This window comes from Candoia aspera, chromosome 3 (assembly GCF_035149785.1).
Source record: "Candoia aspera isolate rCanAsp1 chromosome 3, rCanAsp1.hap2, whole genome shotgun sequence".
Taxonomy (NCBI): Eukaryota; Metazoa; Chordata; class Lepidosauria; order Squamata; family Boidae; genus Candoia; species Candoia aspera.
In genome coordinates this window covers 20,451,833-20,466,038 of record NC_086155.1, presented here as the reverse complement: position 1 = coordinate 20,466,038, position 14,206 = coordinate 20,451,833, and the positions used below count along the sequence as shown (strand labels likewise).

The 14,206-nt window shown below is 37.8% G+C and overlaps 1 protein-coding gene across 1 annotated transcript in view; it reads left to right on the top strand.

Moving 5' to 3' along the window:
* CSE1L (chromosome segregation 1 like) overlaps positions 1–14,206 on the top strand; it is a 34,481-nt gene that overhangs the window by 18,465 nt on the left and 1,810 nt on the right. The window contains exons 14-24 of the mRNA XM_063297086.1: positions 558–619; positions 1,336–1,472; positions 1,851–1,954; positions 3,496–3,593; positions 5,045–5,195; positions 5,930–6,138; positions 8,489–8,586; positions 8,723–8,808; positions 9,852–9,933; positions 11,036–11,182; positions 13,974–14,205. Of these exons, the coding sequence (XP_063153156.1) occupies positions 558–619; positions 1,336–1,472; positions 1,851–1,954; positions 3,496–3,593; positions 5,045–5,195; positions 5,930–6,138; positions 8,489–8,586; positions 8,723–8,808; positions 9,852–9,933; positions 11,036–11,182; positions 13,974–14,205 (1,406 nt within the window). The remainder of the gene's footprint in view (positions 1–557; positions 620–1,335; positions 1,473–1,850; positions 1,955–3,495; positions 3,594–5,044; positions 5,196–5,929; positions 6,139–8,488; positions 8,587–8,722; positions 8,809–9,851; positions 9,934–11,035; positions 11,183–13,973; position 14,206) is intronic.

The following is a 14,206-nucleotide window of genomic DNA, read 5'->3' as shown; positions in this document are numbered from 1 at the left end:
TTCAATATCTCTAACTATAAACTAACTATGGGTATAATTTAGGAGCTGCGGTTATGGAATGCAGGGAATATCTAGGCCTACAGAAGGATAGTGGTGGTATACAGAGAAGCTTGATTTTGAAAGATTTCACTGTTTTTATAGGTACAAGTGGACTATTGCTCATACTGGATTTTTACAGAGATATGTTCTGATACTATATTATTAAATGAAAGGAAACTCTGCCTAAATCGCTAAAGGGCCTTTGCTGATCAGGGACAAAATACTGTCCCTGATGGTATTTGACTGGTTATATTCTAAACATAGAATCCAGGGGAAGAATAAGATTTTTTGGAGGAACATTTAAGTCTGGTGTATAGAGATCTGATACTTGGTTTCTCACTTCTATTTCAGATTATTTTACTATTTGTTATATGCTTAATTTACCCAATAACTCTTATTATTAGTATCAGTGGAGATCTTGCTTCTTTTGTAAATTGGGGAGTAAGCTGAAAAACAGATAGCAGACTGAAGGATTCTATTATATATATTTATGTACAGAAACTATTTAATTTTTACAGTAAATGAATTTCCAGTGCTTAAGGCTGATGGCATTAAATACATCATGATTTTCAGGAACCAAGTAAGTTTGTTTAAAATATTTATTTATTTACTAGCTTTGTGTGCTGCCCAACTCCCAATGACTCTGTTGCGTTATCAGTCTTCTGTAATGTCCATCCGTCCTTGCTGTATAACTGGGAAACCCTGTTTCATAGAGTCCAATATGCAGGAGATACTTCATCTTCGTTTAAATAGGAGGTTGCTCCCTTCAGTATAACTCTTAAAGGTTCTTATCTTCAGTACAACGGGTCTCAGGAGCCCTGTTTTCCTATGTATTATAAAGACTGAACCTGGGAAGATGGGAACCAGCAGTAGTCAAAACTAAACAGAACCACTGTATAAACATGGAGCCACATGTATTTCAGTCTTGTCAATACCTGACATTTCTAAATTTACCTAGTTCTGAATGTTGGGTTGAGTTTTGGAAAAATTAATAGAGTCTGAAATGTGGAATGTCTTCAGGGTTTTGCTAACTGTAATGTTTTTTCCAACTGATTTTTTTTGATAGCTGAACCATCTAAGCATACTTTTATTGATCCATGACTCTGATTTATAGAATATATAAAAAAGCTTCATATGGTTGTGACTAAGCCCTTAGTATTCTGTCTGCATTTTTAAAATAAGATGATTAAGATAATAATGTTTTCAGTGGCCAATAGTGAAATATTTCACCCGTTATTTCCATCAGATGATTTGGTATTGTTCCTAAAATATTTTACCTGTATGTTTATTTTGTAGGTACCTAAAGAACAGCTGTTGGTGTCTATTCCTCTCCTAATCAATCACCTTCAAGCAGAAAGTATTGTAGTTCATACATATGCAGCCCATGCCCTTGAAAGATTATTTACAATGAAAGGAGCTAACAATACCACACTGTAAGTTTTAGACTGGTTATAAATGTGCTACACAAAGCATTTATTTATTTATTTATTTCTTATTGATCAGGTTAGAAAATATTTGATTTTTCCCATTCTTGGACTTAGGAGACCCTAATTTCTAAAATTACCCACATTTATATGTAAGGCTGATTCTTACATTTCTTAAAATGAAACTTCTGAATTACTTATTGATTGAACTTCAGTTCTAGAGGGGCTTAAAAGTAGCATGGTTTTCTGTTTCTTGCACTTCTATCCATTCCCTAATGCTACATACTTTCTCTCTTTGAGAGCAAGTCAGAATGTTTGTCTCCTCAAGGGTCTTGATAAGTAATCAGGAAAGTACTGGGGATATTAAAATATTGTCTTCCTCTACAGAATTACAGCTTCAGAGATGGTTCCATATGTTGAAATGCTGCTAACAAATCTTTTCAAAGCCCTGACACTTCCAGGGTCATCTGAAAATGAGTACATTATGAAAGGTAGGAGCCTATAAGAAATGAAGAAGTGGTAGAATAAACTTACAACTTAAAAGCCTAAGAATATCCTACTGAATCAGACCAAGGCCCATCTTGGTCTAGAATTTTGTTTCACACAATAGTGAACCAGATGCAAGCAGGAGGTGGAAAAATTGCCCTCTCCTGCTGTTGTTCCCCTATAATTGGTATTTGGGGGCATGCTGCCCCCAACCTAGAGATAATACTGACTTTTCAAGACTAATAACTGTATCCTCCATGAATTTATTTGGTTTGTTTTCAAGCCATCCAAGATAGTAACGATTAGTATGTCTTATGGCAGTGAATTAATTCTTCAAGCTAATTATGCATTGTGTGAAAAAATTATCATCTTTGTTCTAAGTCAGCTTCATTGGATGACCTCTGGTCCTAGTGTTTTTTTTTTCAAGCAGAAGAACCACCTGTTCACTTGCCTTCCATCTGTACTGAGCTATAAACTCTATAGCTTATATAGCCCTTATATAGGTAAACCAGACCAAGAAGCAGATGCCACATAGGCCTAGAATGTATCTTTTGAGTGGCCCCATGGAAAACAGTTTTGAACTTCTTTGGTATCCTTCCCCCTGGAAAAAAAATATCACTGTAGATAAGAATGTGTATTTTCTGACATGAAGAGAACATATTTACCAATACAAATGCATGTGTATGTTTTATTTATAAATGGTTTAACTATATTATTCTTAAAGCAATGGCCAACAGAACGTCCCATAGAAATGTCAACTTTGTGAAACAGATCTAGCTGTATGAACAATAAAAAAAACTTCAATAATTTGGCAAGCTTATTGACTGGACTAGAGGTTCAGCTTCACATGATGTTAATGATAAATTATAGAACTGTTCCATTCATTTGGCCGGTAGAACAGGAGCTAATAGTTCTAGTAGTGAATGCAAGTTAACTAATGCAAAGTCCTGACCCACTAGTCAAAGAATGGTCTTTCCTGGGACCTTATGTTCTGTTAGTTGTGATATCCTTGTCAAATGAGAAAGTTCTGGGCTTCTAGAAAAATTTCTGCAAGTTTGGGAATGTCTCAGGCAGTCTTAGTGTCAGGTTGGAGTACATTAGCTCACTATGCAGTGGTATAAAAATGTATGTTAGTATGTCCTTAGGTATTTAGCAGCTTTTTCTCTACCATTTTGTGAGGTCATAGTGATCACCATTTTATAGAATGGTGCCTGAAAAGGCAGCAAGTTGCTCTAGATTAGTCTCTCCAACCTGATGTCCTCCAAAATGTAGTGAATATCTTGATAACATAGGATCATCCTCTTTATAATTTCCTCAGGCTGGAAATAAGCACAAGTACAGTAGCTTCCAGGCTAAATATTTTTTCTTATCTTAAAAGCTCTAAAGCCTGAATTATAACTTACTTACTTGAAACTTAACAAACATTAATGTTCAGTTTATCTTGATGCATTCTACAAGATGTAGGGTTTTTATGCAGTTTATAAAATTTGATTACAACAATTGCAGTTCTATCTGCCTGCATTAATATAAATTTCTGAATTTCCAGCTATCATGAGGAGTTTTTCTCTTCTTCAGGAAGCCATAATTCCATATATCCCTTCTCTAATCACTCAACTCACAGAGAAACTGCTTGCTGTTAGTAAGGTAAAGAAAGAAATACTATATTTCTAATTGTAATTCCTGTTGCTTTTTCTGTCATCTCTTTTATCAAAGTGATTAGATTCATTGCCACTTGTTTTCATACACTTCATGACCAGTTAAAGTAATGGCTACATGTTAGATTGTCTTTCTGTGAAAGAAAGAAAGATATTTGCTAAAATCTGTTAAAGTAATTTAAGTATTTAGGATTGCTGTAGGCTAAAACCTGTTGTATGTAGCCAAGATGCTGGAAGGCAAAGTAGCGGGGGGGTGGGGGAGAGAAGATGCAGAAGAAATTTTAAAACAATATGGGGGGATTATTATTTTTTCCAATGGGGACAAGATGTTAATATTCAGAAATAGAAAGAAAGCTGTGCTCTCCTTTATCAGATCTGTAATATTTCTTAACATTACGGAACCTTTTAACATTAATAATTCTATTTCTATTTCTAATTCTAATTATTTAACTCATCTTAGGCTAACATTAAGGGTAAAACCCATTCTAACAATTGCTTCTCTTAAAAATGTACAGCTCCTGCACAAAAAAAAAATTCTTAAGTGTAATGTCCTTCGGTTAAATGCCTTCTCTTAAAAAGGATTCCCTGATCCAAAATAATGAGTATTTCACAGATTTGGGGTTTTGTAACATCTTTAGTTCTTGTGCTTGGAAGAGAGTAGCTGTGGAGAAAGAGAGAAAAGGAATCTTGTGCACCCAACTTTTCCTGTTTTATTTATTTATTTATCACATTTCTGTACCTCACAGGGTGGTTGTTGTGGGGAAAATAAGAGGAGGAAGGAGTATTTGGTATGTTTGCCGCCTTGAGTAATTTATAAAAATAATAAAGGCAGGATAGAAAATAAAATAAATAAATAATCTTTTATCTAAAAATCTAAATAACATTCAGGAAGGGAAGACATACCCTGGCAATTTTAAAAGTGATATATTACCTGAAATACCCTGCAAATTTCTTAATGGTATTGCTATATTTTGTTTTAGCTCTTGTGGAAGTTACTCATGTCTCATGTAAGGCATTATTTATGAATGGAAATTGGAAGCATTCAGACTTTCCAGTGGAAATGTTTTGATTAATTTTTAATGTATGATCATCATATGATCCCTGTAGTTAATTTAACTTTTAATCTCAGTGAGGTAGAAAGTAACTGGGTAATCAGAAACATGTTGATACTTTTCTCTGATGAATCATGGGAATTCCAGAGAAGATTCTAGTCAGGTGGAAACTAAATATTGCCATCTGAAGCCATTAATATGCTTACTGACAGTGGGGTATGTCAGAGGTAAGCTACATGATTTGTTATAATTTGAGTAGAATTCTCATAGTCTGTATAGTGATCATAGCATTACATACAGTGGTAGACATTTTTCCAATTTTGTTTCATGTATACCTTTACCATTTGGAAGCATCAGTAATCTTGTTCTGTTCATATCTTGCTTTTAGAATCCAAGCAAGCCTCACTTTAACCATTATATGTTTGAATCTATCTGCTTGTCAATACGGATAACTTGCAGAGCAAACCCTACAGCTGTTGGAAGCTTTGAAGATGCTCTATTTATGGTATTCACTGAGATTCTGCAGAATGATGTCCAAGGTACAAATAAGCCGTCAATGAACTAATGAATTAATTCTTCATTTTAAATAAGAAGTAATTTTTAATCTGCCTATATCTGGACCTTTTTGCCTTTATATTGTTGCACGAGTTGACAAAAGAAACCTTACTTTTTTGCATAGCTGTATTTACTATGATTTATAGTCCACCTTTTATTCATATTTGGCATGCATCTCAAGTCATAGATGCACTGTGGGAGTTCAGGGCCACAGGTGGGTCTTGTGGAATATGTCAGGGCCATGTATGAGCTTTGTAAAAAGGAAATTGCATTTTCTTAAGTCCTATCTCCTGTATTAAGAAATAGATTTCCTTTCTGTAGCTATTCCCTCCCAATGTAATCTAAAGCCTTTTAATTAAAATTTAACTTAATTGGATATCAGCAACAACAGTTGATCAATGGACTAGTGACCTGAGAAAGCATACAGTTTGTGCCCATGACGTAGCCTGAGATAGTCAGCCTCTCATCCTGTCCCTAATAAACCTCTATATCCCACGTCATTGACCATGTTGGCTCAGGCTGCTGGGAGTTAAAGTTCACTAACATCAAGACAGCCATAGAAGATGAACTGGATGGACCAGCAGTGTCTCTGTACAAGACAGCTTCTTAGAATGCTACAGGAAGTTTGTAGCATAAACTAACTTCATGGCACTACTGTTTATGAATATTATCTCTTGGTCACTAGTCCAGGATATTAACTATTTCCTCCTTTTGCCAGAATTCATTCCATACGTATTTCAAGTGATGTCTCTACTGCTGGAGATGCATAAAAATGATATCCCATCATCCTATATGGCCTTATTTCCACATCTACTTCAGCCGGTCTTGTGGGAAAGGTCAGGAAACATCCCCCCTCTGGTGAGACTTCTTCAGGCCTATTTGGAGAGAGGTGCCAATACAATAGCAAGTGCTGCAGCTGACAAAATTGTACGTATAAACTCAAATGAGGATGATATTTTTAGATTTGTATGCTTTTTGGGGAGGGGGATGAAATGGATGTCAAAATGAAGATCTTGCCAGTAAGTTCAAAAATGTTACTTGCTTACAAATGTAACTAAGCCAAATGTTTTACAGATCAGTGGAAATGCTTGCTGTATTCTTCTTTTAAGTCTAAATTTATTTTCAAGGTATATTACAGTCACAATCTACAAAAAGGTACAATATGTTAAGCATATATGGAGGTTCCAATAGAAGAGAGTATCTGTAGCTCAGGGTTGAACTGTGGAGCCCTTGGTGCTTTCTGAGCTTGGTTGTTTGCTTGCAGATGTTTCATTACCCAGCTAGAGGTAACATCATCAGTGTAAGTGTGGGGTTTGCTCCCTGATTATATGCCCCACCCCCACCAAAACTGGCAGGGCAAGCTACATATATAAACAGAGTTACTGCCTGGTGTTACATTCATTAATGGCAGAATCAAATATTCAGAACTCTCAGCCAAGCTTTGGAGAAATTCCTTAGTGGATGAACATATTCAAGAACTGGCTCTGTTTTCATAGAAGACACATTGCAGAACTGAATCAAATATTGTTAGACTGCAGTTAAACTCAAGCTCACATATCATGAGTTTCACATGAGGACTAGTTCATTGAGGCACCATCACAGCTAGGGCCAGGGGCTAGGCCTGTCATTTTGCTGCTCGTTGCAAGGGATAGTGGTAGTGGATCAGGCCCTGGCCCCAACCCTGGCTGTGATAGGGCCTCAGCGGGATGCAAGGAATGCAGCCTCTCTTCAGCTTGTCCCACCTGGGTATGCTTTCTCCTCAGCCTAAGGGAGGACCCATACTGCCTGCAGTTGCCCTACTCCTTGTAGCTGCTTCCCTGCTGTGTGTGCAAGTGAGGCATTTTCTATTATTTTGGCTCACTCTTTCCTAAGTATTGTTGTGAGAGGCATAAAATTACCTGTAAGACCTCATACTGCCTGTGGCCTCAAGTTTGAGACTTCTGCCCTAGGTATGATATTGCTCAAACTCGCTTCAAGCCCAGCAAGAATCCAAATGATCTTGTTTGTGAAGAACTACTCAAACTTCTCACACAGTGAAACAGATAGACGCTCAACCTGGTCAGTCACTGAATTGTCATCCATCCAACAAGCCATAGTACTGGGCTTATGTTTGTCCTTGACCTATGTCATAGTCTTTAAGGCCTTGTATACCAGTTAGGATTGCTGAAGCTCAAGGACAGAAGGCTTTGGTGACTATGTTCTTTATCACTCCTAACTTTTGTATTGTCCCTTGTTTTTAAATGTTTTTAACAATTTGTAAACCACCCAGAATTGCTGGTAGTCGGCTTCCCCATTGACTTCGCTTGTTGGAAGCTGGCAGAAAGCTGCAAGGAGGTCCTTGCTTAACAACCCATGATCCTCACTTAACAACGGCTTCCCCATTGACTTCTCTTGTTGGAAGCCGACCCACAAGCCTCACTTAACGATGGCAACAGGGAGTGCCAGGATTGCCATCACTAAACAATGCAGTCATGTGATGTCATGCTTTACGACTTCATCACTTAGTGATGAAAATTCTGGTCCCAATTACAGTCATTAAGTGAGAACTACCTGTATGTGAAGGCTCAGAAATTGTGTGTCACCCTTGTTAAAGCAGCATCCATATAAATGTTTTTGGTGCAAAATGCTCACAGGTGTGTACTGTTGGACATATACCAGTTTTCTGGCCCTGCGTTGGCTTCCTATTAGCTTCTGTTTAAAGCACTGGTATTAATCTATAAAGCCCTTTATGGCTTGGCACCTGATTAGCTGCAGTACCCCATCTCCCTTCTAGAGTTGGCCCAACTACTCCATTCATGCCAGGAGAAGCAACTGGTTGTCCCCTATTTTGGGAATGTTAGGCGTCTGGAAGCACCATTCTTCGGTGATGGGGCTGCCCCCCAGGAATAACCTCTCATTGGATAGGCAGACCTTTTGTGGAGGGGGTTTGAGACCTGATGCCATGTATTCTGTTTGGGTCATAACTATTTTTTTTATGGTTTTATATTTTATTGTATTTTTGTATATTGTTAGCCTCCGAGAGTCTTCTCATCGTCGGAGCATACAAATCTGATTAAATAAATGTTGAACCCACAGTTGGTAATGGTAATCATACTCCAATGTTTAACTTGTCAAGTCAGAGTTAAGAAAGTAGACTTCAGGACTCTTTGACTATTGTACTTGAGCAATCTCTATTGCAGAATTTGGATCAGGTACAATTTTGTAGTTAAGTGGTTTCTTCATTGCACTTTCAATAGCCAGTAACAGAGATTGTTTTGCTTTTTATCTTAATTTATAGCCTGGACTACTAGGAGTGTTCCAGAAACTTATTGCTTCTAAGCTTAATGACCATCAGGGGTTCTACCTTCTCAACAGCATTATAGAACATATGCCCCCGTGAGTATGAATATACGCATCCACTGATTTTTGTAATGGCTGCCAACAATTTGATCATTGTGGCATTATTGAAACAGTGTCTGTAATGATGCACTAGATGGAATAATCGGATTGCTGCATTCTTTTTCATTTCTAGCGAATCCATTGATCAGTACAGGAAGCAAATATTCATTCTGCTTTTCCAAAGACTTCAAAATTCCAAAACAACAAAATTTATTAAAAGTAAGTTCTGTGTAAATGGCCTATATGGTCTGGGAAATCATCTTGAGGATGGCTTGATACAATTAACATCAAAATGTTTTTACCTTCACTTTCAGTTTGATTTCTAAGATGAAAGAAATATGGGCCATAGTGTTGGCATTTGAAAATAGCATATTCCATGTAAAGCTTAAATATTGTGGCAAGCAAAAAAAGGGTGGGAGGATTGGGATGGAGTCAGTTTTTTATGGAGAGTCCTAAAAGCCATGATGTCATGTGCTGCCTACCTCTGAATAATGCTCAGACACTGGTTCGGTGGAACAGGCTCTGGTTTATTCACAGCGCAGGTACAGCATCGGGAAAAAAGCTGAGAGTGACAGGAGCGCGCCGGTGCGGGGTTTAAATACCCCGCGCCGGTCAGCGCCCCCTCACTCGCGGTCACGTCGCCCCCCTTTGTCCAACACGTTGACCTGCCGGTGGGTGAGGGGTTGCGAGGCCCCGCTGGCGTTCCGGGATCGCCCATCATCGGTTTCTCTATTCCTCCGGTGATTGCTGTCAGCTGGGCGATCTCCGTTGTATTAGCGCTAATGGCTTGGGTGTGCTCCGTGATCCGTTTAGCTATTGTTTCTTGACCTTTAGTCGTTGTGAGTTGATGGCTACTTATCTTGAGCCCCTTCCCCTGTTTCCTTGCTATTGTCATGTGTGCCATTGCGCTGATGACTTCAGCTCAACGGCACTCATGACACATGAGCAGTGGGGGTGAAGTGATGAAACATGCACCATGCACAGAATCTGTGACTTACATACTTTCATCAGATGTTGGGATATAAGTATATAAGTACATAAAACCAGGATTTTCTCCCATACCCTCACATATCATTTTGACATAATCTTAGTTTGCCCCAGATTAGTGTGCTGAAAGTCCTTTGGACACAAAAGATTGATAGCAGTAAGGGTTAGGATGCTGTTAGCTGTATTTGTAGTTATGAAAGAGATTGTACTAAATGCTCATACTGTTAATACTGTCCTTTACAACTTTTAATCTCTTCTTCTTCTTCTTTTTATAGGTTTCTTAGTCTTCATCAACTTGTACTGCGTAAAATATGGAGCAATAGCACTTCAAGAAATATTTGACAGTATACAACCAAAGTTAGTATGTTTTTAAAAACACTATTTATTTTATACCAGGGATTACTACTTGTTGTATTTTTAGAGCTAAATATAAGTGTTACCTGATAATATACTTTCATGGGAGATCCATCCTGATTGGCTACCCTTGTTTATGTTATTATTGTCGGATATCTATTGCCTTAATAAGTGTGTGTGTGTGGAAGATTTATATTTCAAAGGAATCATGGGGATGAAATGGCGCAGCTCTCTGAACTCTGCCCAGGAATGCTTATGTTAAAACATACATCAATAGCAGAGCTGAAGGGCAAGATTTTTCTTTGCTGGATCAGTATTCCTGCGTGCAGGTTTTTCTTTCTTTTATCCATAAGAGTGAAAAAATGAAATAGAAGAGAAATATATGCAGCTGGCTACATCACTGGGATAAGGGTTAAACTTGATCCCTAGCTTGGTCATATTCTCCTTTCTCCAGTCCTCAGCTTTGGCCAGAATCAGTGAGAAGGTGTCAGTATGGTGGACCTAAATATACAAAAAGTACCTTTGACAAATGTTTGGAGAGAAGGGGTAGAATAAAAAAAATCATAGCTAAAAAACAACTTTCACCTATAGACTAGCAGTGATTGAGCAAAAGGAAGTTATACAGGTTTCACTGAGGCTTGGAGCTTTTCTGGCATGGTAAATTGCAGAACTTACAGAAAGACTGTAATTCTGATAACTGGCTAAAATCCTGCTTAGTGAGAATCTAATAGACACTTTGGGTGTTTATTCCAGTCAGGGATGAGCTATTCTTTTTTTTTTCTATCCATGATGAACTGGAGTATGGGTAGTTCTGTGTATATTGAGGTGCCCTTATGAATGAAAGTCAACTATTTTTAGGGAAGAAAGAAAGGATGAAAAATAATCTGTTCTGTTTGATTCAAATACTTAAGGATTTTTTTGAGGCCTACTTACTATAAAGGAATGATGAGCCCTCTTAAAACTCTGGGAAGTAACATGCTTCACTTACTGAAGAATTAATAAAGTGGATTGATTTGTTCAAAATTCAATACCATTGAATTTTGATTTATTCTAGGTATGTATTAAAATAAAATAAAAATAAATTTCTTTCTTTTGCACTTAATAGGATGTTTGGAATGGTTTTGGAGAAAATCATAATACCAGAAATACAGAAAGTATCAGGGCACGTGGAAAAGAAAATCTGTGCAGTTGGCATCACAAAGATTCTCACAGAATGTCCTCCAATGATGGACACAGAGTACACGAAGTTATGGTAAGTACAGCTACTACTTTGATAATTAAGCTTGGTCATTAATTCTGCATCCAAAAATAATACTGCATTTAATTTAGAATCTGCTAAGGTGGCAAAGTTTATGCAGCTGCTCTGTGTAGTTTATTATGTGTTTTTGACATAGACTTTTATTAAGTACCATTGGTAACTTCTGCTTTTCTGTTCTTCACATACCACATTTATTCATATAAGGTTTTTTTTTAAGCAAAAAACCTAGAGAACCCTCAATTAACCAAGCCTGAGTGGAAAGACTACACATGGAACAGACCAATTTTATGCATTGATAAACATAGATAGAACCAGTTTGGTCTAGTGGTGAAGGCTCCAGGCGAGAAACCAGGAGACTGTGAGTTCTAGTCCTGCCTTAGGCATGAAAGCCAGCTGGGTGGCCTTGGGCCAGTCCCTCCTTCTCAGCCCAACTCACCTCAGAGGGTGGTGGTGGTGGTTGGGAAGATAGGAGGAGGAAGGAGTATTAGGTATGTTCCCCACCTTGAGTTATTTATAAAAATAGTAAAGGTGGGATAAAAAATAAAAAAAAATATTTGTATAATGATACCATTATTTGTTGATTAATTATGTCCCATCAAGTCAGTGTCCACTCTTAAGTGACCACATAGATTTTCTCCAGGACAATCTGTCCCCAACATGGCCCTTCCAGTCTTCCAATGGTGTGCCATCGCCAGTGTAATTGAGTCCATCCACTTTGCTGCTGGTTGTCCTGTTCTCTTTCCTTCCACGTTTCCCAAAGCATCTTGAAGTATGATTGTTTGAGCCTGATCATTTGTGCCTTGAATGAGAATTCTGGGATACTTTGTTTGATGATCCCTTTGTTTGTTTTCTTGGTTATCCACGGTATTCTCAATAATTATCTCCAACACAGTTTTCAAGAGCATCAAACCTTTTTCTATCCTGCTTCTTCAAAATCCAGCGTTTGCTTGCATAGAGTGTTACAGGGAAGACCATTGCCTATACAGTTCTGATCTTTGTTGGTATAGACATATCCCAGCATCTGATTATCTTTTTCAAGGCTTTCATTGCTATTCTACCAAGTGCTAGTCTGTGGCGTATTTCTTGACTGCTGAATCCTTTACTGTTGATGGCTGATCCTAAAATGCTGTCTACCACTTCAGTATCTTTATTGTCAATTCTAAGACTGGTTGCTGTACCTGTTATCATTAGTTTAGTCTTCTTTATATTTAATCTTAGTTCCTTTTTCTTCACTGTGTTTCTTGACTTTAATTACTAGAACTTGCAAATCATTTGCATTTTCAGCTATCAAGAGTAGTGTCATCAGCACAGTGCACGTTACTGATGTTTCTTTCACCAGTCCTAAAACTGTGCTTATCTTCTTCCAATCAATATGTAAGCAGCATATAGTGTATATACTCTATACTCCGGTTGTATATTCCCTTGGCATACTCTGCTGTTCTTCACTCATCCCTCCCAGGAATACCCCATTCACCACAATTAGGCAGCACAGCAGGATTTCAGGATTGCATGATGCTCTCATTAAGCAAATACCACTATTGGCATCACTTGCAAAATTACATTATTATGCAAATGATAGAAATCACCATGACAGAAATCACTGTGGGTCGATGCTATCCAACGTAAGAGACAATTCATTAATAATGAACATCCCCTCTCTCCAGTTACTCTGTTAAGCAAAGTTTCACACTATAATGACTTGATTCAAACATAGCATTCAATCACGCTGGGTGGGTTCACCAATTCTGCTATGCCTAAAACAAACCATATAATGATTTGAAACAATGTGTGATCCCTGCAAATTTTGATTGTATATTCCACATTTGAGAAATAGGAAAATGAGTTTCTTAATTGCTGAGAGAGAAAGTGAGTGTAGGTAAGTGGTTTGGATCTAAGGATAAGCTGAATGAATAGAAAGCTACTTTCACTATCACAAGAGAGCCAGTTTGGTCTAGTAGTTAAGGCAATGGGCTAGAAACCAGGAGTCTGAGAGTTCTAGTCCTGCCTTAAGACATGAAAGCTGGCTGGGTGACCTTAGGCCTGTCACTCTCTCTCAGCCCAACCCACCTCACAGGGTTGTTGTGGAGAAAATAGGAGGAGGAAGGAGTATTAGATATGTTTGCTGCCTTGAGTTATTTATAAAAATAATAAAGGCGGGATAGAAAAGCAAGCCAGCAAGCCAGCCCCATTGACTTTACAGGCCATTGTGGCCCATTGTATCAGATTCAAGAGTATCCCTCTGTCTTTAGGGGTACCTGGGGGGAGGGGGAGGAGCCAGAACACTGGCTGCATGAGAGGTTTTACTTGTCTCTAGGTCTAGCCTAGTGTTAATAAAGGGAAACTGCGCCATGATTGTACTCTACATTCAGACAATCAAAAGTAATGAAATCTGCAGTAGGAGTAATTTGCGTAAGCAAAAGCTGAACTGAAGTGCTGTTATACTACAAAATGCTTCCTCTTCTGTAATAGGAATAGCTTCAGTGATATTTAACATTACTAAAATAGAGGTTATAGTTTGATGAAATTTAAGAAAGACTTGAATTATATAAAATTTGTGTGTGTGTGTGTGTATACATATATATATATCAGAATAAAGGAAGAAAAATTATTTGAGCATCTTTAGAAAGATAGGCTGGATTCAGCAGGCTTTTTTAAGATGCTTTTTTCTAAATTGTTTTAACTGTCTTAGTTATATCATTGTCAATCCCTTCTCTAGCTATGATAAATGAATCAAGTATTCTCTTCTAACAAGCAATTGGATGAGATGTGTCTTCTGGTTTTTCAGGACACCCCTCCTTCAAGCCCTTATTGGTCTTTTTGAACTGCCTGAAGATGACACTCTTCCTGATGAGGAACACTTCATTGATATAGAAGATACTCCAGGATACCAGACTGCATTTTCTCAGCTTGCCTTTGCGGGGAAAAAAGAACATGATCCAGTTGGCCAAATTGTGAATAATCCCAAAATCCATCTTGCACAATCTCTTCATAAATTATCTACTGCATGTCCAGGCAGAG